Here is a 26,081-nt window from a genome sequence, read left to right on the forward strand (position 1 = left end):
ACACACACACACACACACACACACACACACACACACACACACACACAAAGATGGAGCAGAATATGGCGGGCAGGTGAAGCCTTCCTGTGGAGGCTCTCTGAACACTGGGGGAGTGGTCACACATCTGGCTGAGGTAAGGAAACTGTAGCCTGGTGTCCCCACTGGGCTACCTTCATCTCACGGGAGCTCGGGATCTTCAGTGTCCATACTCTGGAGCAGCTGCAGTGGTCAGGGGTGCTGGGGGCCCACTAGGAATGAGAAGTGAGTGTGCTGGGCCTGACATCTGGACCCCCATCTTGTATTTTTAGGAGCTGAAGGGTGCTCGTGTCATGGAGGGGTCTGTGGAACTTAAGCAACAACTTCCTGTAGAGGAGAGGCAGGTGTGTACAAGCCCCGCTGTAGGCAGTTCCATGTTCGGCGGCCCTCTGCGGCCACTGGCTGGCACTGTGGCTATCAACAGATCCCCGGGCCACTTTCTAGGAGGTCTCAGGGAAGACTATAGTTTCTATAGGGAAAAAACACCTCCTCACCCCCGTTGGTTGTCCTATCAGAGCACATCTTTGTTCCCTTTTTCCCATGAAAATCGTAGACAGCACTTTTTCTGGAAGGGCCTGAGGCCTGGCCTGGGGTCTTTTTTTCCCTCTTGCATCTTCCCTACAGCCCAGTACCAGTTTCCAGGACAACAGCCATGAGGCCTTGGCAAGGAGAGCCCTGGGCCTGTTGTCAGATATGAGGAAGGCAGAAGGACCAGGTGACACCAAGGTAAGAGAGCTCGGGCAACTAGAGACCCATCTCAGGGGGGTTAAAGGTCAGCTCCCTCATGGAAACGCTGGTGAACCCTGTGACCCTGCACCTCTGGTCCCAGGACCTGGTTTACGTGGTCCCCCTCATGCCTGAGGGAACTGAGTGTGAGAGGCTGGAGGACAAGAAGCAGATGCTCTTGCCAAGGTGAGGACAGCAGGCATGGCCTCTGGCAGCAAGCTTGGCTGAAGTCCTGAGTGGGAAGTGTTTGGGAGGCAGGCTGAGCAGCAGCGTAGAGGTCTATTGCAGTCCTGTCTGAAAAGCAGGCTGCAAACTGGCAGCCAGCCTTGGGTAGCATGGCAGGTGGGCTGTGGGGGAAGGAAGGGGGAAATGGGTGGGCCCCAGGCTCCCAGTGTCACTTGGATCTTATGCAGCTATGAGTTTTCAAAGCCAGTATCTCTAATGTCTAGAGAGTGGTTCTTGCTGTTTTCCTCAAAGAAATTAAAAACTCTAAGAGGTTAAGACACTTGGCCAAAGTGACACAGGTAATCAGTAGCAGATGTAAAGACTGTCTTGTCCTGTCTCTTTAGGAGTCTGTACTGACCCCTCCCCTCCATCCTCACCCCTTCCAGCCAAGAACTTTGTGAGTTCTGTTCCTTTCTGGATGCAAAGGCTGTGTTAAATTCGAATGCTACCTCTTGAGAGGTCTGGACTATGGCCAAGCCCAGGCCCCTTAGGAGAAACAATGTGCAGAAAAATACTCTGCCATTTGTGCCTTTCTTGTATCTGATGGGTTTTCTGCAGTGATCGGGTTACCAGGAGACTCTTCCAGTCCCCTGGCCCTAAATCTCTCCTTCACTGTCTTCACCTCTCCTAGTCCCCAGCTCTTTTCAGAGTCCCAAAGGGACCCTGAATGTCTCATCTCACTTTCTCACAGTCCTCACTTTTACTGCACTGAGGTCTCGGAGGGGAGCTCTTAAGGACGCTGCTTGGGAATGCTGAGGGCTCAGTCACACTGCAGGGCCACAGGAGCTAGGCAGGGAAGGGTCGCTTCAGCACACCCCTGAGCCTCGAGGACAGGGACACAGGCAGCAGCTTCTAGGGAGGAGCTGTCTTAGCCAGGGTGAACCCCATCCTCTGGGCCTACAGCCTGGAACCCACGGCCAGGTCCCTAGCTGAGAGGAGGGACGCTGTGCTCAAGTGGGAGACTGGCAGAGTAGGGTTTCCTCTTAATCCCCTCAGCCTTTCCTTTTATCTCCGCTTCTAGCTCCATCCTGTCTTGACTCTGTGTCCCTGATCCCAGGGGACAGAGGGCCAGTGGCAGGAAGGCTAAGGGATTAGGCTTTCTTTTTCTTAAGGGGACAGGCTCTACTTTGGCATCCTCATCCTCGCGTGGATCCCGTCTTCATTTAGATGCTCAGCCATCTCACCCACGTCCTCCCTATCTAGCTAGCGGGCTTCAGGCCCTCTCAGAACTGGGGCACTTGGGGCATATAGAAGAGGATGAGAACACCACCCCAACACTCCTGGGTCCAGTGTGGCTGGCACACACCTAGACTGATGCACAGCGGTGAGCCTGGAAGGCTCTCACAGCCACAGCCGAGGTCTCTGGCACAGCCATTCATCTCCCTTGCAGGACTCCTGAGTCCCAGCTTGATTCAGATGGTGATGGATGAAGGAACAGGGCTTGTACAAGACACAACAGTCCCTGGGAGTGAACCGGGGCATCATGCACGTGCTCTACCACTGAGATCTCCTTAGCTATCATTTACTTTACAGCTTACTACTCTTGTACCCAGGCTGGCTTTGAATTTGTAATCTTCCTGCCTCAGTCTCCTGAGTAGCTGGGATTACAGGCCTATGCCACCAGGCCCAGCTTATAGTGGCTTCTGGTAGTACCAGGACAACCATTTATAAGAACCCCAGCTACATTTCCAGGGCAGGCCCTGAAAACCACTTGCCTGGCCGACAGAGCTTGCTGGATCATGAGAATCAAAGTTGTTACATCCCATTCATCTCTCAGCTTCTAGTAGCTGCTCGTGCACTTAAGCTAGGCAGGTGGGATGCTCTAGGGAGGGAGAGGGCTGGGCACCAAGATTCTGTGGTATTTGGTTCCTGATCTCTGTTCTCCCAACAGGTCTGAACATTGAAATCAATCCTGAGCCAACACCAAACCTTGGGGCTTCAAGTGAGGACACATCCAAGAGAACCACTCGACTGCCGGCCCAAAGGCACCCTTCCCGTGGCTGCTCAGGACCAGCTTCTAGAACACAGCTCCTGTCACAGGATAAGCACCACCATTGTTGTTTTGTCACTGGCTGTGCCCGAGATGGGCCTGAACCCTTTAACTGGGCCACGGCCTCACTCCAAGATGACCACCCATGACAGGCCATGCTAGCGGCCTCTTGGAAAGGCGGCCTGCTTTTAGAGTGGAACTCACATCAGGCGTCCTGTGGAACCAACAGCCAGGTACAACAGATGATCTTGGGAGGGCGCCACTCAAGTGTCTCCCGTTTATAAGAGTCCCTGTAACATGTAACGTGTTCCATGTCACAGTGTCCTGTCATGCAGCCAACACTGCCCCCATCTTGAACGAGCCCCAAGTCCCTCTCAAGGGTAGCCATGATCTAGGCCACTCCTAGTACCATGAATGATGGCCGTAGCACCTCTGCCTGCAGCTTCCAGCCTGGACTCTGTGACGGAACTGCTGACAGGTTTAGTGTCAGGTGTGGAGGTCCCAGACTTGGTGATGCCGGTCTTGAACTCCGAGCAGAAGGGGAAGGAGCTGAGGGTCAAAGGTGACCCAGGTGGGAGTCCAGCCAGGGTACCGCAGCCGTCACTCCGGCCTGTGCTGTTGGCGCTGTCTCCGCCGCTGCACGGCCTGGCGCATGGCCTCCCTCAGCTGCTCCTGGTTGTTGCAGAGGTTGTAATGCGTCAGGCGCAACAGCTTGTCCACGTCCTCCCGGCTGTAGGTCACTTTCGTGTAGTGGTATGGGGAGTCGGAAGATGACAGGTTCACCTCCCCGGCTGCCTTCTCCTCCGATGTCCGTGGCACCCCTGTGGGGAGAGGGCATTTGGGGCAGGAGGCCTGGGGTCGCCTGCACGGAGGCATGGCCGGGAGGCGGGCAGCGTGGCTCACCAGGGGCCGAGAAGTCCCGGAAGGAGTCGTTGACCAGAGGGAAGTGTAGCACAGCTGGGGCTTCAGGCTGGGCGGGGTCGCAGAACACATGGCACTCTTGAGGCTGGTGCTGCTCCTCAGGGCTGAGGGATATGGCTGGGAAGGGGATACCCTGCTCCTGGCAGAACCGGCCCACGAGCTGCAGCTGCTGCTGGGCAGGCAGAGGGGCCGTCAGAGGGCTCCCCAGTGTGCTCACTACAAGGCTGACTGAACAAGTATGCACAGGACTTCATGCTCAAAGACCAAGTGGAAGGCACCAGAGTCCCACAGGCCCAGTGGTCTGCCCCTCCCAGGCTCCCCCGAGTTAGTGGCTAACGGCCCTCTGAAAGCTGGAGTCATGACTCCCTTCTGGAGCCATACAGAAACAGCAGCTAGGCCAGGACCTCTACGGGTTTCGGGCACAGGAAAGAGAACAGACCAGTGACTCAGCTCCCTGGGCTCAGGGCAGAGTTCTCCCCCAGCAGGGGAATAACAGAATCCAGCATCCGTGCCACATGCTGCCACTACCGTACCCCCTAATAGAAGCTGGGCCAGATGCTGGACCCTAAAGCAGATCTCATCAGGGGCCCACCACCTCCCCAACCTGAAAGGCTCCGTGGAGGTTATAGTCCAGTGACAAAATGAGGTCCACAGCCCGTGTTGGCCGCAGGAGGGGCGGGCAGCTCGTGTTGATGAAGTAGCCGACATCCAGGAGGCAGAGGTGGGGCTCGGCGGGCGTCAGCTGATTGGGGAGCCCGTCTAGTTTGGTAGCTACAAAGGTTTGGGGGTGGGGTGGGAGAAGCAGCAAGTGTCACTGTGGGTCCAGACTCATGGGGACTGTCCCTGGTGCCCACCACCCTCCCGAAGCAGCACATGCCAGGGGGAGAGGAAAGGAGGTGGGGCGCGTGTGTCCAAAGCTAAGGGACTCGGAGAGCCTGGACAGAGTGTGCAAGCGGACACCTTTCCAGGCGGAGAAGTGACGGTGACGGAAGTAGTCCTTGTGGAAGTGGAGGCCGCGCATGAAGTTGTGGGTGGCCTGGGCCAACGGACGCTTTGTCAGGAGGTCAGCGAAGAACCCGGCGATTCTGCCAGCTGTTGTCGGCGGTTCTTCTATCTTCAGATGGGGGACCTGCTCTTTGTCTGCAAAGAGGGGGTGAGGTGACGAGGGTGACATTAGGAAAGGGAGGCCTCTGGTCCTTTATCCCAACCTCTGTGGTGACGGCAGACGGCGGAAGGGAGGCAGCCGAGATTCACATGCCTCAGATACTCGCAACTGGCTGCCCACCTCTCCTATAGAAAATCCTAAGCACCTACCCAGGCTGGTCTGATCCTGGGCCCAGCGGTCCCAGAACTGGCTGGGTTCGGAGGACCAGTACAAGCTGTCTTGGAGGCTGGCTGCAAACAGGTTGCTCCAGATACCTGAGAACAGGGCAGCAAATGGAAGGTCCTCAGCTGCTGTCACAAGCTGAACCCTCCCTCTCTCTGGCTGAGGTGGGCAAGAATAGGGCCTCCCTCTCCCAAGGCTCATCACCTTCCAGGAAGCAGATGCGGGACTCAGGAAGCTGCTTTACCAGCCGCCCCATGAAGAACTCGGAGCCAAAGAGCTCAGAGGGGATGAAGGCTCCATACTTGGGGAAGCCGACTTCATAGGGAGAAAACTCACACCATTCTGTGAAGATAACATGTACCTCAGCCATGGAGCCTAGGGACCTGGGCACCCAGACACCCACCAGGGACTTTATCTCTGGGAACCAGGGAAGCCACTCACCCCCAAATTCAAAGGTGGTCAGGCCCCGCTCCTTGCTGTTGAGAGCACAGTAGATAGGCAGAGGGTTCTGGCCTCGACTTAGGGCCTCTCGCTGATCTGAGAGTTTGTGTTCATGGGGCTGAGGGAAAGAGCTCAGCCTAAGCCACAGCTTCCTGATGTTCGTCCCACGTGTTACCCAGGGATGGGTCCGCCTCCAGATGGCTTTGCCTTAGCTTTACCAGCCTAGGGCCCAGCCCTCCGCCTACCTTGTCATGCAGCAAGGCTTCATTGACAAGGGCCCACAAGTTGGTGAAGCAGGCCGGGTGACCCTGGTGGGCACGCTCAGCCAGCTCCTGCCGGTACCGCCAAAGCTGGCTGGGGGCCAGTGCGCCCAGCTTGCTCTTTGTCACCTGGGTCTTCAACAACTCAGTGGGCCCTGCTAGGTCCTTCTGAGACCACTCTGGGTCCTCATAGAGGTTGGCCAATGCCCTGAGAAAAGCCAAAGCTTAGGAGTTTGGGAATGTTGTCGCCAAAGGACCCATGTGAACCTTCTTACTCCCTGGAGCCCACTGCACCCTACTGCCAACGTTTTTCCCAGTCCATGCAGTTTGCTCAGGGGCTCATGGGGCTTAGGATGTCCTTCCCACTACATTCCTCCCCTGGCTCAGCAGCCGGCTGCGGCCTCCAGCACTCAGCCCCCAGTCAGCTCACCAGGTGGATCCTGAAGCCCCAGTGATGTAGGAGACACAGTCCAGGAGGCCGAGCTCCTTCAGGGCAGCCAGCTGCCCATATAAGGAAGTCATCGCCCGGATCCCGCCACCAGTGGCCATCACAGCAATTACTGGGACCTAGACAAGGAGAGAGCCAGGTTCAAAAGGGCCTGAGGGCTAGAGAGAGCCACACTCTGGGAAGAGAACATGACAGTCAAGGGGCCAGTCAGTCAAGATGTGACTGAGTCTTGGGACCAGCTCTCTTAGCCCTGTTAGGATCTAAGCAGAAACAGCCTCCCAAAGGTCTCATGCTTTCAAACACCAGGGCTCCCGGAAGAACAGCCTATAACAAGTGCCAGGCTTTATCGCCTATTGGCAGCCCCTAAGGAGTCTAAGATCACTTTCTGGAAGTCCCCACGGTGTCTGCAAAAGCCTCCCAAAGGTCCTGCTCTCCAGTGCTAGAATTCATCCTCCTAGGAGACAACCCAGGCTGCCCTGAACGTCCAAGGACTATTCTGAGCCAAGAGACCACCCTCACACAAGGATGGGTCTAACTCCCTCATCATCAGGGAAGCCGGGTCATCCTCTGTGGAAACTCCCATCTGTGAGGTGCCTCACGTATCACCCTGATAACACCGAGGAAGAGGAACAGGGTGGCGGGGACAAGCCTGAGTAGACAGCAGCTCTGGGCTGCATAACCCTCCTGGCACTGAGCCCTGGGCCTAAGCAGCCTTGAGGAAAACTCCCTTTAGTCCTGCGTAACCCTCAGACCTCGTCCTCCTGCAGGTCTTGATCCAGCTGTAAGGCCTTTTTCAGGGCGGCAGCCACCACCTGCTTCCTCTTGCTTAGGAAGGCCTGCTCCTCCGGGCAGGGCCCACAGCCCAGCCGCACAGCCAGCTCCTTTGGTCTGGGAGAAGGAAAAGACCCAGAAGCAGTTCTCAGCCCAACTATAGGAAAGGAAACTGGTTGGCTTCACCTGCCAGGTCTCTCCTCCCGTGCTTGCTCTCCTCCCTTCTCAGTCCTCACCGGCACTTGCTGTGGAGAGGGGGAAGGAGAACCCAGGGCCGTGCACACACGTGACTGTGGTACTGCGTGACCCCAGGTTCCAGGGCTGAGCCTCACCTGCAAGTCAAATCCCTCCTTCCCCGCAGCTAGAAAAACGGTGACAGAGGACAGAAAAGAAGGCCCTTCCACTTATTTGTGATAAGAAGCCACTCTCCCAAGATGGCAACTCCTCTTCTGAAGGACATTGAAGGTGCCTCAACAGCCTCCATGCCAAGGGGCATCCCTCTCCCTTCTTGACGTCCTTGCTCTCTGTATCTCAGCCTCTGGCATTGTCCTCAACTCCCTCCTGCTTATCTAGGTAGACACTGATCCTGAGTTTCCCAGGATGGGGTGCTGGGCAGGCCCCAACCCCATACTGTAGCAAACCCTAGTGGGAATACTAAGAATAGCCTGTCCATGCTGAAGCCTCCCCCTGACACAAAGCCCCACGGACCCAGGAGCTGCTTCGTCTCCCCCTCGCTGACCCCTCCGGGCCAGACTGACCCTCACCACCCTGCCTGGGTGCCATGCCCTGCTCTCCCCCTCCCCAGACAGCTCCTTACCCTTCTTCCTTCTTGAGTTCCAGCCTCATCAGTGGCTCCTGGAAACCATGAGGTCCATCATCAGAAAGGCTGGCTACCTCTACCCACTGTGGCCTCGGTGCATCCCAGATCATCCATCCCATGAACCCTTGGGCCCCAAGCACTTTCCAGGGTCCACACTTCCACCCATTGATTGCCTGGGTCCATGGTTGACTGCCACGCCAGGCCAGGGCCAGTGACAGCCCTGTCCTTGAACCCAGCTTCTCTAGGTGGCCAGTACCTGAGACGTGGGGAAGACGAGTCTCACCAGCTGTGAAGGGGGTAGGGCTCGTAGGGGCACCTTCAGTTGCTCTTGGGGCTCCTCCTTAGGAGTAGAGGGAGAAAGGACCCCATGAGTCATTACTCCTCCTTTCTTGGCAAAGAGCCCACCAACTCCCCGGGGCAGGGACAGAAGATCAGTAGGGAAGGGAACAGGAAGCTAACATCCCCGTGTGACCTGACAGGAGGAGTGCAAGGGAGGGAGTGGGGCAGGGAGAACACAGCTCAGGTTAGGCTCGAGGGTCCCAGGAGCAAGGCACCTCACCTGCAAATGAACATTCAGATCTTGTTCCCAGCAGGCTGGATAATGGAACTGGAAAGAACCAGTGCCCACAGTGGCATCCTGTGGGCCCTCACAGGCCCCAGCAACCATAAGCTGAACTCTGCTCTCTGACCCTAAAAACAGGAACCAGAGCTGAAACTTGGGATAGGATCTCCGTCCATGGAATTCCTTATCAAGTCTGCAGGGAGGTCCCTCGCTGACATGGTCTGGTTGGAGAGATGGAGCGCTGGGGAGCCCCAGCACGAACCTGCCTCCCAACCTTGGCCTCTGGGACCCAAGTGGAAGGGCTGCCTAAGGAAGATGAAGCTCACCCTTTGGGTCTCCTGTCCTCTTCAGTTCAACATGCAAGCAGGAGAGTTCCCGGGCCTATGGTCAAAAGATCTCCTTAGACACAAGTTGTAGCCCCTCTCTGGGACTACAACTTGTGGGCTCCTGGTCCTGCTCCCCAAAATGTTACTACATCACCCTCAGTCACTAAGCATTTGCCTGAGATTTACTCTCGCAAGTATGCATAGCAAGGTTCCCAACTCTGCCAGGCTTTGGTAGGCCTACTTCAGGCGTGGGAAAAGAGACAGCGTGAGGGATGAGCCACGAGGGGAAACCCTGGGTTTCTCACTCACCACCAGGATGCCATTGCTGATGAGCTGTTCCTCACGGTCTGTCCTGGAAAGAGGCCCCAGTGACTCTCTGCAAGAGCCCAGGTTTTCCTCCTCTACCGGGGAGGGGTGCCAGCCTCAGTGAGCTGGCATTGCCCTTCCCAGAAGGAAGCGCTCCATGGCTACCCACCAGGCCCCGTCCCAGCCCAACTCACAGAGTCTGCAGCCGAAATTCAACTTCCAAGCGCCCATCCTCCTAGAGAGAGAAGCAAGTGAGAGGGACTGGTAACCCAGGTGACGGGGTTGCTGCTGAGGCCATAGCGGTAGGGAAGGCCGTCTCTTAAGGCCAGGTCACTCTGTCTACACTCCCTGGGCTGCTCCCAGGGAGCTGTGCTTCTGACCAGAAGGTGAGAAAGAAGTTGAGGACAGGACTACTCCTCAGTGAAAAGTCACTCGGGATCGCTGAGCTCCTCTCTGGAGCGGGGGAGCCCCCAAAACCCTGTCCCCAGAACTGGGGAGCCCTACTTCTCTGAGCACAGCTTTACCTGAGCGCTCAGTGAGAAGCTCTGGTGCCGGGACTCCCCAGCTCGTAGAGTCCCCACGTCAAAGAGCACTGACAACACGGGGTCATCTTTGGTCAACAGGTCCTTGTCAAAGACTTTCAGTTCCACAACATTCTGGAAAAGGCACACAGAGAGGCAGCTATGGGAGGGAGTGGGAGGAGAGGTGAACATGGCAGGGGATGGCAGAGGATGGCAGACTAGGAGACACAGGTGGCCACGGAGCACGGGGACAAGGACAGGGCCAGACCTGATGCCTGGGGCTACCTTGAGCTGCCTGTGGATCCGGAAGTGGAAGTTCTGATTCCAGACAGGGTTTCTGCTGTTCTTGACCGTGCGTGTCTGCAGCGTGTGGCTGGAGGCCGTGGGCAGGTCCAGAGTCACATAGCAATCAGAGGATGTCACTGCAGGAAGGAACACGTGTGTGTCTTGTAATGATCAAGAACCCTTCCCAGCCCACCACAGAGTCTACTTCCTTCTTCCCGAGGCTTCCAGTCCCTAGGGCTCAGGCCCCTGCGGGACCAGCCCAGCCTTCCCCCGCAGCCCCTCCCCGCTGGTACTCACTACTGGGGATCAGCCCCCCTGCTGTCTGCTCAGCTAAGGGCTAGAAAAGCAGCGCGCTTACCTAGGTCTTTGGCAGGCAAGCCGTGGGCCTGGAGGATTCGTACAGTGAGCAGGCATGTCTCCGGCACCTTTGCCTGCAAGATGGAGGGGGCGGGTTTGCTATAGGTGGTTGGGGGCACATGTGATAGGGCCACAGGAGGCTGGGACCCGCTCTCACAGTTTAATTCTCCACCAGAAGGACCACCTGCACCCGTCAGAATCCCAGTGACAGGAGACATTGTAGCTACATGAAGACACCTTCTCATAATTATATGCCACTCTGCGCCAACCCCCTCCCAAGAGCTCGGCACACATTTATTTATTTGTCACACCGTCTGAGAAGGGTGCTAGGACAGTGACCAATCCTGAGAAAAAGCTGAGGACGCGCTCTGAGGACGCGCTCTGAGGCCTGGTTAGGATCAGAACACAGGCAAGCTAGTGTTCCACTTTTTCTGGGTACGGAACCCTTTGTCCTCTTGTCCCATTGCCCCACCACCCTACCACACCCCCACTGAGAAGCTTTGAGGCTGGTCTGAACGGTCAGGGACTATAAGCCTTCAAGGGACAGGAAGGAATACACTGGGGCTGAGGCACCATGAGTGAGCTGCAACTTTTGCTGTCTACCCCATCCTGGAGATGGATTCTGCAAGGCTGGGAGAGCAGCTACCAGCCCAGATCACCAACACACTGGGTGTCAAGATCTGGTGGGGGTCTCCAGAGCCCCCTCCAAATCCCCTCTGCTTTTGGAGATATGGACACTTGCCAATGTGCCAGGGCACAGGAAGCCTGTGCCACCTGCTCCTTCTTTTTGGTCTTCAGCCATCTCTCTGGGAAGGTGCCAATGGTCAAAGTTCAGGGAGCTCCATGGTAAGGGGCAGGGCTGAGGAGTTCATCTCTGGGGCATCCCAGGGACTCCCAGGTGCCAAGCAACCAAGTCAGAAGCATGAAGCAGCCACTTCTTTCTAGGGCCCCCAGGATGGCAGGTAAGAGCCTCAGAGTTCCAGGGGTTCAAATCCAGGCAGTTCTGCCTGGAACCCATTCCCAGGGCAGAGCCCATCCCAGTTCTGGTCTTGCCCCCTGGCTTCTATGCTGTCTGGTCCTAAAGCTGGAAAGTATCCCTCCGTTTGCTTAGAGAAGCCCACAGCTCTCCTTAGAAACAGTAGCCACCAGGCCCTGAATGGGGTGCCAAGTCAGAAATGGGAGCCCAGTGCCCTATGGAGTCTTACCAGAGCCATGAGACCAAGTCCACAGGAACAGGAATGATGGGGCAGTGGCTACAGGACCATCAACTGTTGGCTTTAAACCCAGAGCCAAGGTGAACCAACTAGCCACACATTCCTCTTGAATCCCTCCCACAGACTCCTCCACTCCTCCCAAGCCCCACGCCCACTGCTGACCCAGCCACCTGCCCAGGAAGTGAGACACCTTAAGCCAATGCTGGAGTCAGTGACACCTCCTGGAGTTACCACAGGCTCCCTGAAGTCCATTCTCTGCAGTTGTTGCTGGCTGGGCCAGCCAACCAGCCCTAACTTAGAGGAGGGGGTTCTGGGAGAACTTGCTGCCAGAGGCTGAGCAGGACAGCAGACAGTGGCCCCCCAAATCAGCAGTGAAGAGTGGGGCTGAGCATCATGTCGTTGGTGGGTTCTTTCGCAACCTCCTTCCCAGTACCAGTATGACAGGAAAGCCCAGTCTGAACTGCAGCCCTGGGCAATCTCAGAAGAGAACCTCAGGCCCCATCACAGCCTTGTGAGGAGTGGCTCGCACATAAAACAGCCCTTCAAAGCCATGTCTAGGCTGCCTCCACCCCTGGAACTGGGTGGCCTGTGGGTTGGCATGCAGGGGTAGGGGCTCTTCCTGCTCTTCAGCCGGGTGAGAGAGGAGTCAGGGTGTCAACCCTTTCCTCAGAGAGCAGCTCAGGAGGTACATGGTTCCTGTCCCTTCCTGTTTATACTTGTAGAACGGGGTCACCCTCAGGGCTCCCTAGAAAAGCAAAGACTCTGGGACAAGCTAGACAAGCTAGCATTGGTGGCCCTGAGCCAATCAAGTTCCAGGCAGCCAGTTACACCACAACTACCGTGGGCAGCATCGCAGGCTTGGATCTGGCACTTAGGGTCACCCTGAAACCTTTACCTGAACCTTCAAGCCCTCAGCAGGCCATGGAAGGCAACTGTGATGGGAAATATGAGAACAAATACATCGACGGCATCTTTTATTGACTGCTTCCTCTGTGTTGGCCCATGTCTCTTTCCACAACAGCCCTGGGAGCTAGAGCCATTATTATCCACTTTACAGCCAGAGGATTGATGCTGCCATGCAGTGACTCAGCCAAGGTTATGACTGCTGTACCCGATCACCCCGTCACCTGTGTGGCAACTTCCTGGGCATCCTCACCCAGACCTGCCTGGCATCTCCTGGTCCTCCAAGTTCCTTCAAGGATGATCTCAACGCAGGCAGGAACCTGGGCGGCAGCCAGTGCGTAGTCAAACTCCAGGCTGCCTCAAGAATCAATCCCCCCTCCGCCGCTGTCCTCTGCAGTGTCTGTGGGGGTCCCACTATTCAAGGCCTGCGGCCCTAGTAAGGGAGTCCATCAGCTGGAAGTAACTATACTTGAGGTCATACTCCATGTCATACCAGAAATTCACTGTGGAGAGGAGAGGGACCTAGATGTGAGGCCCCTCTTTTAAGCCGGAGCCACCCCCACCCCAATACCTTGCTGGGCCATGACAAGGCCTGCCCGCTGGCTGCCCCTTACCAGCAAGGCAGCCGTGGGACTGCTGCACATGGTGGAACCACAGAGCCGGCAGGTACAGCAGCTCGCCGGCACGCACTGTGCAGTGGAGGGCCCGGGCCCGGCTGTAACTAGGGTACCGCACCAGATCTGGAGCCAAGGGGTCCAACGGGATCCAGGGCACCTAGAGACACAGCAGCTGCCTGGGAGCAGGCCCTAAGGCACCCACGGGCTCTGGCTCTCTCCCCTCAGCCTTGAAGAGGCACAACCCAGGGATTTCCAGAGTGGATGCCACCTCCCCAGGCCGTGGGTGCCTATTCCCCCTCCCCACAGCCCAAGAACAGGACAGACACCTTCTCCATGGCTTCCTCATCCACCACCCTAAAAGTGCCCTCTTCGGTCAGCTGGTAGGTTGCTGGTGTGTATAGACCTGAAGGCAAGGTTAGGGAGACAAGTGACCAACAGCTGGTCAGACCCCCAACACCATAACCAGCTCAGTGTTCCCTTCACGCAGAGAATGGAGGGCTGGGGCTCCGTGGCTGAACCCCAGCCTGGGCACCCAGCCTACCGTGGGCTCATGCTGGGCTGCCTCCACCAGTGGCCACCAGCTCCTATTAGCTCATGTTACCTACCGTAGGGGATGAAGGGCCGGTCGCTGGGCGGGTGTAACAAGAAGCGTTTCTCGCCAGAGACCACACAGTACAGATTCTCATAGTGGTCCTTGTGCACTGCCGACACACGGAAGGCCTGGAGTTGAGGGAAGGAAAGCAGCCCCCCCCCGCCCTCAGCCCCACACCCCAACAGAGCCTACAGAGAAGGGAGAAGCCTACGGAGGGCCAGCGGACTTGGGGAGATTCCAAGGACTCCAGCAAGCATCACAGCCGGCTACCAGCGACTGGATGCGGGGCCCCCTTCGTCACGTCAGCAACAGGCTCTGCTTCCTGCGCTCAGTCCTCCCATCTACCTTACTTTTGAGGAGGCTTCTAGAGACCCAGCGGGTATGGTGCACCCTGCCCCCCAATGCCCCCGTTCTCAAGAGAGACTCTCTGTAATGTCCACGATACCAGTGGAGAGCCGAGGGAGCGGCTTGCCCTTCTTTCTCCCCTCTGCCCCACCAGCGCCCTCCCTGCCTCGGGGGTCTCCACACCTACAGGAGGTCACTGCAGCTGCCTCCCCCAGCCAGAAGTTCACAGCATCGGGCATCTTTCCTGTGGGACGCAGCGAGTTAGTGCCAGGAGGAGGAACATCATGCAGAGGGCAGCTAGGCAGAAATCTAGATGGGGGCAAGGGAGAGCAAAGGAGTCTGGGAGAAGGTGAGACTGGGAGCGTGCAGAAGAGGCAGCAGCCCCTTTTAGGGTATCTGCTCTTTTGTCAAGGCATGGGGCGGGCAGGTAGGTGGCACTTGACCCCACAGAACCAAAACCAAAAGGCAGACAAAGGGCAAGCAAGCTGAACCCTTTCTCCCCACTTCATCCCCATGCCCCCTCCACTCACCCAGTGACTCGGAGGCCCAGGGCACATGGGACTCAATGTCAGCCAGAAGCTGGGGCAGCTCAGTGGGCAGGTTGGAGCACTGTTTCTGTACGTAGAGGACCCCTGGGTGCTGGGCCTGACCCTCTATCACATCGAGCACGCGGCTTACGGGGAGGCGGCGCTCGGCAGGCATCACAAAGCGGTCCCCACGGACAGCATCGGCATAACCATCTGGGGTCACGGCCACACTCACCTCGGTGGAGCCCACCGTGGCTCTGAAGAAACGAAAGCCTGGTCTGTCGTCTGCGGTTGATGACCACTGGTCCACCCCGCCCCCGAAGGAACGCCTTACCTCAGGTAGGGCAGAGACCACTTCCGGAGGGCTGGCCAGTGTTGCAGAGCATTGCGGATAATGCAGGGCCTATTGGGGCACACCCAATCCCGGTAGAAGCAGAGGGGACTTGGAGGCTCCTCCATGTAGGGCACAACACGAGGCACATTGAGGTCTTAAGGAAGAAACGGGGGTGGCGGTGGTTAATGGGAGCCAACTTCTGTCACACTGTCTGCACAAGAAACCCTCCCTCACGGACATCCTAGGCAAGATTGCTGCTGGCCAAGGAAGCCTGTAGAGTGAAGCCCTCGGTTCTTTACCCTGGAGATGCAAACTCTCAGCAGCGTCCATTAGGAAAGGGAATCACTGAGCTGGTGGCCACAGGCTAAATGGGGTGGGGCCTGGCTCTGGGATGGCCCCCATGGACTCACGGGTGTGACTGCCTGGCCCATAGGGAGTAGTACTATGAGGCGGTGTGGCCTTGTTGGAGGAAGTGTGTTGCTGGAGCTGGGCTTTGAGGTCTTAGAAGTTCAAGTCTGGCCAGTGTGACAGTTTCTCCTTGCTGCCTGTGGATCCTGACGCAGAACTCACAGTTCCGCGTCTGCCTGCATGCCACCATGTTTCCTGCCACGACTGTAACGGACTAAACCTCTGAAACTGTAAGGCAGCCCCCCAACTGTTTTCCTTTACAAGAGTTGCGGGAGTCATGGTGTCTCTTCACGGACCCAGTACTGGGCCTGGCCAGTGTGGATATGGGAGGACGATCCCAGTTTGCAGCCTATCTATCTAGAGAGGTAACTGCCCAGCCACAACAGCAGAAGACAGGTGGGGGCTGAGGTGAGCTCAGGGCCTCATGGAACAGCCGGCAGCATCCTTAGCCACCAAGGACCAACACTTGTGCACTGTGCCACCTATGGAGACATTTTAGGTGGCTCTGTGTAGCCCTTAAACTGATATGGCGGCTCACATCCATAAACCCAGCACCTGGGAGGTGGTGGCCGGACCATCAGTTCAAAACCACCCTCAGTTACATTGTAAGTTCAAGGTCATCCTGTGTGTGTGACACCAAACCTGGCTCTGAAATCTTTTATAATATACCCAATCCCACCCTTGGCCTGGCCATCTCTAAGTCCACCCTTTCCTTCCCTCTGCTGCTTTAGGTCCAATGTCACCCTGATGAAGCTTCCTTTCCTGACCACCCCCTTTTAAAGTGCCACTTGTTAGAAACAATCCTCATCTCCTTGCCTAGTTAGTGTTTCTCCACAGATTTATCATTACCTGACCTTGTATGTTTTCTTTCACCCATTTGTTTATTGGTCTGTCTCAGCAGAACAGAAACACCACAATGGCTTGAATGAGTGTCATGTTTCCAAGCGCATCTCTACAATAGCACCGTAGCACACAGTAGGTGCTCAGCAAATATTTTTCAAAGTCAAATGAAAGTGACGCACACCCTGACTGGTGTTTCTGGTGGCATCCCACTCCCTCTCAAGAACAGCTGTCATCTGAACTGCAATCTCACCTTGTCACACAACTAGAGAAGGATCCTTTGGTGGCTCACTGGCCGAACTCAGTCCATGTCTGAGCCCAGCCCATTTCTTCCCAGTCTGCTTTGTTCCCGTCTCATGCCTAACCCTGACCACATGCCCTTTGCTCTGGCTGGACTGTTCCTGCCGCTTACTCTCTTGGCTTTTAGAGAGCACAGCGCATCGCTTTGTTAATGTTCAGCCTTAATGTCTGACCAAAATGCTTTGGTCCCAACCAGCACTTAATGCAACTCTTCACAAATTTACCCCCTAGAGCATGCTCACAGTTACAGCTCCAGGCTGACTACCCTGCCTTGCAATCAGCCAGAAAATGAGTGTCTTTAAATTGGAAATTGGAACCTGTGGTGGTTTGAATAGGTTTGGCCCATGTGTTCGAGTGCTTAGCCATAGGAAATGACACTATTAGGTGTGGCCTTGATGGAGTGGGCGTGGCACTCTTAGGAGGTGTGGCCTTGATGGAGGAGGAATGGCACTCTAGGGAGTGTGGCCTTGCTGGAGGAGGAAGTGAGGCACTGTACAGGCAGGCTTTGAGGTCTCCTACGCTCAAGCTCCATCTACTGCAGAATCAGAGGCTCCCCTGGCTGCCTTTAGATCAAGATGTAGAACTCTTGACTTCTCCAGCACCATGTCTGCCTGGATGCTGCAATGATTCCCGCCATGGCGATAATGGACTAAACTGCAAACTGTAAGCCAGCCCCAATGAAACAGCCTTTATAGGAGTTGCCCTGGTGTCTCTTTATAGTAATGGAACCCCTAACTAAGAACCACGTGAGAAGTCATTGGTGGGCCAGGAAAACTGCAATGAAAACAGCTAGTTATGTGCTTGCTGCCCTGAATAGGGTTAGAATTACCAAGCAGACAGGGGAGGGCAGCAACTCCACAAAGAAATAGTCATAGAAGGGAACTGGGGTCCAGGACACCTGAGTTACCCTTTGGGATCTGACTGTTTTGCAAAGCTTGAGATTGAACCCAGGATCTCCTACATGCTAGGAAAACACTACCTCTGTTACTCTACCCTGGAGTTTAAGAATATGCAGAGACTGCCATTTGTTTGTTTGGGTTTCTTTGTTTTTGAGACAGGGTTTCTCTGTGTAGACCAGGCTATCCTGGAACTCTGGGATCCTCCTGCCTCTGCCTCCTGACTGCTGGATTAAAGGCATGGCTCCCTACCACCTGGCCTGAAACTGCCCTTTTCTTTCCTTTGGATTTTCTGTAACTATGTCAGTTGTATTTGCACACCATTTCCTTCAGAGACTGACTATTTTTTCCCCCTGGAGCTTCAAACTGGACTCCAAACAATTCCTTTGACCCAGGAATTCTGTTAAGAATTTATAACTGGGGCTGGAGAGATGGCTCAGCAGCTAAGACTCCCAGCACCCACCTGGCAGCTCACAACTGTTTATCACTCCTGTTCCAGAGGATCTGACTCCCTCACACATGCAGGCAAAACACAAATGTACATAAAATTAAAAAATAAAGAAGAATTTATAACTGACAAAAATAAACATAGACACAAAGCATGTTCCAGGCTTAGTCCTCACTGGTCCCTGTACACTGCAGGGACACGCCCTTCGAGGGCTCCATTGACTCTGCAACCATCCTCTGACCCAGTGGTTCTCAGCCTTCCGAACACTGCGCAGCCCTTTAATATAGTTCGCGTGTGGTGCTTGCTGCCCTGAACGCCCAACCATGAAAGGATTTAATTGCTACTTCATAACTGTAATTTTGCTAGTGATGAGTCATAACGTAAACATCTGACAGTCAGGATATCTGACATTTGACCCCTGTGGGGTCACAACCCGTAGGATGAGAACCACTGTTCTAACCACTTTCTGTGTGACACAGCTGGTAACATAATTGTTTGCTCCCTGAGAATGGAAGCTGGATGGAGACAGAGCTCTCTCTCCCCTCCTGTGTGTGGAGACAGAGCTCTCTCTCTCTCTCTCTGCGCGTGTGTGGGGGCGTATGCCTGTGCATGCATGTGGGGAGGCAGTTGGCATCAGGTGTCTATCCTTCTCCACTTTATTTTCTCAAAGTCACTGCATCTGGAGCTCATCAGTTGCTAGGCTGGCTGGCCCCTGGGGTCCTCCTGCCTCTACCTCCAAGCTCCGGAACCCCTTCAGACATGCACCATCACCACACCCAGCGTCTTACATGGGTGCTGGGGATCTGGACTCGGATCATCTTGTGCTTAAGCACTTTACCCACGGAGCCATCTCTCCAGCTCGTTTAATGATGTAACCTAAATCCCCTCTGGCTGCTGAGATGGCTCAGCAGGTAAAGGCACCGGTTGCCAAGTTTAACCACACAGAGCATACACATTCTGGCACCCAGAGATACTTAAGCTTTGTTAAATAAAGTCATATATTCGTAGACTTACTTAAAACCGGTTAAAATACCTGCCTATCAATAATGGGCACACTGGTTCACAGGTGTGAAAAATCGAGGCAGAGGCACCTGGGATGCCCTCTAAGACAGAGCAAAACCTGCTTAGTAGATTTACAGTAAAACAGTTTCTCTGGAAAGACAGAATTGGGAGTGAAGCTTATTTTAATTTACATTACGAACAAAGGTGCCTGCACTGCTGTTCAGTAAGAGATGATTTAGCAAAAAGGAAAAAAACAAAAAAAAGGAATGAGGTACTGAGGAGCAGAGGAAGAAGAAACATAACATCTAATTGAGGAACAACCAAGACCGTTTTGTGCGGCTGCCTACACTCCTCAGAGCTTGGAGTCTGAATGAGCAGGCCGACTGCTCATTCAGATGCCCCCCCCCCCCCCCGGCAGCCGGGACATTAGAGGCTCTGTACCGAGTGCAGCAGAGCAGAGCACGGGACTCAGCACCCGGCTGGCTTTGAGAGTGACGCTGTGACTAACGTGGGAGCGGCGCTGGGCGGGCAGTCGGGCGTGCGAGCTGAGGAATGTGTGGCCACCGGTCGGCACTCCTGCACACACGATCCGAGTTCCCGGCACCCCCGGCTCCCTCCACGTTGTCCTGGCGCGGACGCTGCTGCCTGTGAGTCCACTCACCGCGAGCCGCCGCCGGGAACTCTTGCAACGCCCTCCGCACCGCGTCCAGAGCCGCCTCCGCCATGAGGGCCGCGGGAAGAGAACCCGCCCCTATTTCCGCTTCAGGGCCGCAGCCCCGCCCCTGTGCCCACCCTCGCCCCGCCCTTCGAGGAGGAGCATGGAGCGGCGCCTTCTTCGGAATTTGCTAGCCAGTTAACAAATGATTGTGTTTATTGACAACTTCATACATAGGTACAAATGAGACGTTAAAACAGCCCCCACCCCGTACGGCCGGGGAGGAGACAGGCGCCACAGTATAAAAGTTATAAATAAGGGGCTTTCAAAACTGGGACGGGGCAAATCCGGACGTGGGCAGCAGTTGCCAGTGGCTTCAGACATGCAGAAGAGGACAGCGCCGCTGGCCACAAGCCCCCACCCATGCAGGGTAGAGGCGCAAGGAAAGACCCGCTCCCTTGAAAAGGGCAGGCTAGCTAAGGACCTCTAAGAGCCTGGAGGAGGTCAGGGTAGCCCTACTGCAGTGGGCGGATTTGCTAACCCTCAAGCTGCCAATGGCTCCACCTCCAGCTGTTACAGTTCTTTGGGCTAGGGGTTTGGCTATGGGGGTGGTAGAAAAAAAAATGGGAATAAATGGTTTGGTGTACTCAGGACACTCAGGCTAAACCAACAAAGCTAAGCACCCATTAAAACCCAGTTTCCTTCTAGCTTCTGCCTTTGCGGGTTCTACAGATCTTTGTAGTCCAGGCCTGGTGAAAAGTCACTCTGCCTTACCTGATGGAGGAGGAGGGAGGGCCCAGACACACACATTCATTCCAATTCTGCAACCATCTCACTAATTGCTCCGACCTACACCTGCCTATGCCTTTTCTTCACCCTCTAACAATTACAATTCTATCCCCCTACCTCTGCCACCTACTTGTCCACCTCTTAACTTTTCCAGTGTGTCTCTTGCCCAGAGCCCCAACTCCACAGCCTCCACTATCCAGTATCTCTGGACGCCCAGCACTGTCTTTGAAAAAGAGCCTCCTCCGCAAGCCAGGTGTCCCAGAGGCCATGTCCTGTCAGCCTGGCTGCAGGCACCAAGAACCCAGAATTTAAGTTTAGTGTGTTCCATTCCTTTCCATATTTCCGGATAAGAGTTCTAACTAATCCAGGCTAGTGAAGCTGGGGCAAAATGCAAAGAAACCAGGGACACACAAGCCAGGCAAGTATTCTAATAATAAGCGCTCAACTCTGTATTCAATTGTGGGGGGGGGGGGCAAGGTTCTAGGAAGGTGGGCCAGTGCCCTGTAAACCATGAGGGTACTTCCAATACAAGTTTCTGATTGCGCGTTGCCCAGGCTGTAGGGAGAAAAGTGGTCCTTGGGACTTCAACAGTCCACTGGAGACAGGGCTGGAGAACAACCCTGAGGAGAATAGGCCAGGCTTTATGTTTGCCCAGTGGAGGGCTTTACTGTCCTGCAGCAAAACCCACAACCAGCTCCACAAGGAAAAAAAAAAAAAGGATGGGGTAGAAGATGCTGGGGCTCTCTTGCAGGAAGAACGGGAGTGGAATGTGGGGCTCAGGTCCTGACACCAACTCAAGTCTTGTAATGGCTGGGAACACCCTGGAGGTCAGGCAGCAATACTTTTCTCAGCTGCCAGGAGTTGGGGAAACCACCCCTGCTCTGACAGCTGGAGGGAGCAGCTGCCGTGGGAGTAGAGGTAAAGGTTACAGTTGGCTCTAGGGCCCTCCATACCACGTCACCTTTCATCTCTACCCCAGAGTACCCTGTGTATGCTCCACCCCAGGGAGCTGATCCCTGAAGTAACTTCAAATGGCTTCTAAGAAGAGAAGGCCAGCCCTTCCCAGTGTCCCCAGATGAGGCAGGCTGCCCTGCTACCCCTCACAGCACCAAGATGACAAAGACTCAAGATCTGTCCTGCTAAGAGCCACGGGATGGGCTTTAGAGGCAGGAGTCCCAAGGAAGTGAGGCAACAGTCAGGGAAATAAATTAATAAATACAGGGGCCCATGAGGAGCAGCTGGGAAGGCTGCTTTGCCTCTGAGCACTGATCCCTGCTATCCACTCCAGACATTCTCACAGATTTTGATGAGTGGACGAAGGGCTAGAGTTTGGAATGGGGAGCATTTCTCTTGGGACAGGCTTGAGGAACTCAGAGTCTGCGCTCCATGCGCCGCTCCACAGCTCGAAGCAATAGCTCTGAGTACTGCTCCAACAGGGCCTGAGTTTGCTCAGCCCCCACAGCCCCAGGGCTGCCACCTGGGCTGGACAGCGCAGCCCCGGCCAGGGCCTCCAGCTCCTGCCGCACGGAGGAGAAGGTGTCTCTCAGGAGACGGGTGATGTGACTCTGCTCTGCTGAAGGTGTCTTACAGCTCGTCACCTGCAACAAGAACACAGGAAGTAAAAAGGAAGAACAGTAGAGAGTGACTATAGAAAAGGCGGATCTACAGGGGCCTAGCCTGCCCAGGAGAAAGGACTGCCTGGCGGTTCCACACACAACATCACTGTGACCCAGATAAGGATCCCTCCAGACTAACAGAACCATCTACTTCTGCTTGACCACTGTACCCAATAAGTCACACAGGCTGTAATTTTTTCTCTTTCAAACGTGGCACTGTAAAAATTGTTTCTGTATCTAAAGTGCCCAAACCATTTTGGGATATAAAAAAAAAGCATTTCTATTAATAGTTACACTGAGACAATAGGCATGGATTGGGATTTTCTTGAACAATATGGTATTCAAAGCTATAATCCCATATTGAGGGCTCTACTTCTTAGCCAGATCCTGGGGCTGAGAGGCCTGGCTCTGACCCTCTCATCAGCCAGTACGCTGATGAACCTTTACTGTTCTAGACAGACACTCAGCTGTCACACATCGAGCAAGCTGGGCAGGCTGTCAGCCCACCCGTTTCTGCCCACTACTCACCGAGCGGTAGAGGTGCACGGCCTGGTGTACATTCCCCCGGAGCTCTGCCACAAGCTGTTCACACTGTTGCAGGCTCAAGGCCAGTTCTGAAGGACAAACACCAGGGAGGTCCAGCTGCTCTTTCAGACACCCCAACCTAGGCTCTCGGCAGTGCTGTCATCCGCAGCAGCCCATGGTCCCCGCCTCTTGCTCCGCTCTCAACACCTTCCCCGACACCACACAGACAAAGTGCAGAGGGAAAAGCCAGCCCTCGCTCTACCCCAGCATCTAGAACACACTAAAGGGCTCGGTGGGTCATAGGGAGACGGTGAAGCGGGCAGGAGTGTCTCACCATCAGAGGTGTGACTTACGGACCAAGACAGGAGCAATACGACAAAAAAAAAAAAAAAGCCAAAGGCTGAACACACAGAAATGAGATGGAGCCAGAAAAGTGGCCAAAAGAGAGAATGGGATGAGATGAGACTAGAGAGCATTGCATACCTGGGTCCTGGCTCGGGGCTGCCCCTGGCCTGGTGCCTTCCATGGCGTTAGGAGTCTTCTCGGGGGTTGGGGGCTGCAAGCGCTCAGGGCCTTGGAGGAGGTTGCTGACTGGCAGTTGCTGGGCACAGGGGTGTTTGGGGCTAGGATGAGCTTGGCACTCTGTCCTAGGTTTATGAGTGGTTCCCTCCCCTAAACAGGCTCCTCTTTCAACCACAGTGTGAGCCTTTCCTAGGTTCACCAGGGAGCCAGACTGTTCTGCTTCACTGTGGACCAGGACCTTGGTAACAGGTGAGAATGTGGTCAGAGTAGGACGGTCAGGAAGTGGTTTGGGGATGTCCAAAACAAGGTGAGCCCGGCTAGGTAGAGCTGGTTTGTTGAATGGTGAGATTCGTGCTGGTGTAGGAGCTTGAGGTTCAGCAGCCAGGCCTGGGTTCTCACCAACAGAAATGCTGCGAGCTAGCTTGGCCATAGAACTGGTGGTGGGGTTCTGGTAGGAGTGGGGCCGAGATGGGTGGCCATCAGCTTGTGGCAGGGATCCTAAGCTGCCTTGGATTTCCACCTCCCGGGAGGGCAGTGGACGCGATGAAGGCACCTCATCTGCATTGGAGACAGGGACAGATGCAAGTCAGGTGGTGAGGAAGGTATGCCAAATGCTAGGGCTCAATCCCTAGTGGCTACTCCCCCTGGCCCATACTTGACCACTAAGGGACACGCAGTGGCAGGCATGGTGACACGCCAGGGCCACACCAGCCCACCTTCCTCCAGCACGCCCACATACATGTCCCCCATCCCCCACTTCCTGGAGCTGAACTCAACAGGGTCCTCACCGTGTGCTACTAGACAGTGCACCGACTGGGCTTTCTGGAGTGCAGCTAAGGGGCGGGTTGCAGCCACTTTCTTGGGGGCCCAGCTGCTGTCCAGGTTGTTACGACGTCGTGGCAACAGCACGGGGGCCACCCGCTGGGGGCCGGAGTTGCCAGAAGAGGGTTCCTTTTCCGGGGGTGCTCCTGGGGGAGTGGCACCACTGCCTTTTAGCTGCTCACCGGATACCTGTGCCACCTGGTCAGGTCTTGACAAGGTCAAGCTTGAGGAGGACAGGGATGGTTCCCTACAGGGAGAATGGAAAGGGTTCAGAAGAAGGCCCAGAGAAGGCTCAGTGTTTATCTCCCTCTAAGATGGCCAGATGCTCTCATAGACAGAGAGACAGCAGGAGAGGACAGGCACAAAGCAAGACAGGGTTGGAGTGAGGCCACTTGTTTCAAACCCTAAGAGTACAAAGTACCCTTAGGGAAAGGAGAGAAGAGGGCTACATACTATGCCAGGTGCAGGAGCACCAGGTCAGCAGAGCCATGAAGGGGCTGGTCTGTACCTGAGTGGGGAGGTCTGCACTTGCAGCAGGAATCGTGATGAGATGCTCCGAGACTCTGTTCTTTCTTGGACTCGTGCTGGACCCCCTGCAGGAGGCATAGAAATCACGGACTGAGTCAGAAGTTCAGTTCTTGCCTCCCCTACAAAGAAACCTCAGGCACCGCCTGCCAGGCCTCTCTCTCGGCTAGGCATGGCAGAGAGGAGGGCAGACGCAGTAACTGAAGGCTGGGCCCCTCACCACACCTGGAGCAGCCCCATTGGCCAGAGTCTCAAAGTGCTGCTTTAGAAACTGCTCCTGATCCGGGGTATGAGGGCTGCCTTCTTGTAGCCCACAGAGGCCAGTGCCTCCCTCTTCTTCCTCTTCTTCATCACCCTCGGCTGGCTCTTCAAGGTCTGAGGAGATGCCATCCACACTTAGGGGCTCTGTGCTCTCAGAGTCTGGATGTGGGGGAGGGAAGAGGCATCACACTGTACCTATCAGTCATGGGTCTTGCCTCCCCTGCTCCAGCCAATCGTCCCTTTCCTCGTGTTGCAGCCTTACCTTCGTTGGGGTGCTCAGGGCTGGAGAGCCGGCTGCTGCTGTAATCCACAGAGCACGCACTGTCAGGACTGTGCTTCTCTGAGCCCCTGCTGCCTGGGTACACTCTTCCTAGGGACCCTCGGCTTGGAGCCTGCACCTGGAAAGCACTGCCAGGAAGGCCAGCAAAGGAAAGGAAAAAGTGAGCGGGGGTCAGCAGTCTACTGAAGTCCTGCCTGTGAGCACAGTAGGAATGAGGTAGAGGCAGACCCTGAGTGGCTTAACTGAAAAATCTCAGAAGGAAAGCAAGACTAGGGGCTACATGGCCCCCTGAGCCCTGGCCAGGGCACAACCCTTGCCTGGTATCCATGGTGGGGCTGTCACTGGGTTCCGGGTAGACAATACCATCTTCAATGGGTGCAGGCTCCAGATCTTGGGCAAAGACTCCTTCCTCTTGTGACAACAACTGGATAATGTGGGGACAGGAACAGGGTTGGGAAGCCTGAAGCTGGGGGGCCTTTTCATTCTAGAAACACACAAAGAAAGGGGCACTTGTGAGAAGGTGAGAAGAGGGTGCTGAGAGGAGGCAGCAGTAGGCGAGGATTTGGTACGCAGCAGCTCTGGGGACAGGCAGCAGGAGGCCAGGTCCAGCCGGCACTGCAGGCTTCTAGACGAGCCATAGTAGCACTCAGATTGCCAGGCTCTAGGCCACTTAACACCAAGAGGCCTCCCAAAAGCTACCGTTGCCTCCTGGCCCACCCCAGTCACCACACAGCCCAGCCAGCCCTGCTACAGCTGCATTTCAGATGACCCATGTGACAAAGAGACAGAGAAACCATAGATGCCCCATGCTCAAGCCTCAGCTGCTAGCACAAGGCTACCTGAGGCTTCCTGAGGTCTCGAGGGAGCTGGTTGCAAGCTGACTCACCTGGCTAGCATATGAGAGTTCAGGAGCCTGTGGACCATGCTTCCCAGGACCAGCTGGGGACTCAGCCAGTGAGTCCTGGCTGGGGCCTCGAGGGCTTGGGGCCAAGGTCTCTAGCTGTCTCAAGTCCAGCATGGAGCGGACACTCAGCTCCACGCCTGGCTGAGCCCAGCGCCCTCTTCTTTTGGGTCCTGTGTTCACTACAGGAGGTGGGCCCAGAAACTCCATAGTCTCTTGTGCCTGGTGGTTGTAGGTGAAAAAGTAGTAATAGTCAGAATCATGCTATCAACACATACACGTTTGTGTATCTATTTTGTATGAACCTTCTACGCACTAACTTATTTTGTCTCTATAACAATCTTACAGAGAAGGCAGCACAATTATCCCCGGCCCGACACAGGAGGGAAACAGAAGCACAGAGAATTTCAGTGACTAGTCCAAGTCCATGTGGGATA

At 55.4% G+C, this 26,081-nt stretch overlaps 4 protein-coding genes across 5 annotated transcripts in view; 1 reads left to right on the forward strand and 3 right to left on the reverse strand.

Annotated features, from left to right (window-relative positions):
- The window catches only part of Sptbn5 (spectrin beta, non-erythrocytic 5), a 38,517-nt gene extending 37,531 nt beyond the window's left edge, over positions 1-986 (forward strand). The window contains exons 63-65 of the mRNA XM_055613844.1: positions 309-380; positions 661-762; positions 866-986. Of these exons, the coding sequence (XP_055469819.1) occupies positions 309-380; positions 661-762; positions 866-952 (261 nt within the window). The 3' untranslated portion in view covers positions 953-986. The remainder of the gene's footprint in view (positions 1-308; positions 381-660; positions 763-865) is intronic.
- A 2,234-nt stretch (positions 987-3,220) lies between these two features.
- Positions 3,221-11,596, reverse strand: Pla2g4b (phospholipase A2 group IVB). Its single transcript, XM_055592633.1, has 20 exons — positions 11,528-11,596; positions 10,324-10,396; positions 9,966-10,102; positions 9,684-9,815; positions 9,354-9,394; positions 9,163-9,205; positions 8,854-8,908; positions 8,525-8,655; positions 8,222-8,305; positions 7,963-8,000; positions 7,127-7,262; positions 6,357-6,493; positions 5,912-6,134; positions 5,667-5,784; positions 5,430-5,567; positions 5,213-5,317; positions 4,859-5,038; positions 4,503-4,669; positions 3,881-4,067; positions 3,221-3,798 (listed from the first exon to the last, which is right to left on the reverse strand). The coding sequence occupies exons 1-20, from the start codon at positions 11,534-11,536 to the stop codon at positions 3,578-3,580; spliced, it is 2,355 nt and encodes a 784-aa protein (XP_055448608.1). The 5' UTR covers positions 11,537-11,596; the 3' UTR covers positions 3,221-3,577.
- Positions 11,597-12,497: 901 nt separating this feature from the next.
- Jmjd7 (jumonji domain containing 7) lies at positions 12,498-19,487 on the reverse strand. The gene is made up of 8 exons (XM_055592735.1): positions 19,410-19,487; positions 14,855-15,008; positions 14,524-14,777; positions 14,181-14,237; positions 13,662-13,757; positions 13,383-13,459; positions 13,054-13,213; positions 12,498-12,942 (listed from the first exon to the last, which is right to left on the reverse strand). Exons 1-8 carry the CDS (start codon positions 19,471-19,473, stop codon positions 12,854-12,856), a joined length of 951 nt encoding a protein of 316 aa, XP_055448710.1. The 5' UTR covers positions 19,474-19,487; the 3' UTR covers positions 12,498-12,853.
- A 114-nt stretch (positions 19,488-19,601) lies between these two features.
- The window catches only part of Mapkbp1 (mitogen-activated protein kinase binding protein 1), a 49,924-nt gene continuing 43,444 nt past the window's right edge, over positions 19,602-26,081 (reverse strand). For both annotated transcript variants that reach the window (XM_055592936.1, XM_055592854.1), the window contains 9 exons: positions 25,630-25,866; positions 25,061-25,227; positions 24,726-24,871; positions 24,428-24,622; positions 24,186-24,270; positions 23,644-23,924; positions 22,817-23,413; positions 22,337-22,422; positions 19,602-21,790 (listed from right to left, as the gene is read on the reverse strand). In XM_055592936.1, the coding sequence (XP_055448911.1) occupies positions 21,563-21,790; positions 22,337-22,422; positions 22,817-23,413; positions 23,644-23,924; positions 24,186-24,270; positions 24,428-24,622; positions 24,726-24,871; positions 25,061-25,227; positions 25,630-25,866 (2,022 nt within the window). In that variant the 3' untranslated portion in view covers positions 19,602-21,562. The remainder of the gene's footprint in view (positions 21,791-22,336; positions 22,423-22,816; positions 23,414-23,643; positions 23,925-24,185; positions 24,271-24,427; positions 24,623-24,725; positions 24,872-25,060; positions 25,228-25,629; positions 25,867-26,081) is intronic.

The sequence above is a fragment of the Psammomys obesus genome, unplaced genomic scaffold (genome assembly GCF_907164565.1).
Source record: "Psammomys obesus unplaced genomic scaffold, mPsaObe1.curated_primary_1811, whole genome shotgun sequence".
Taxonomy (NCBI): domain Eukaryota; kingdom Metazoa; phylum Chordata; class Mammalia; order Rodentia; family Muridae; genus Psammomys; species Psammomys obesus.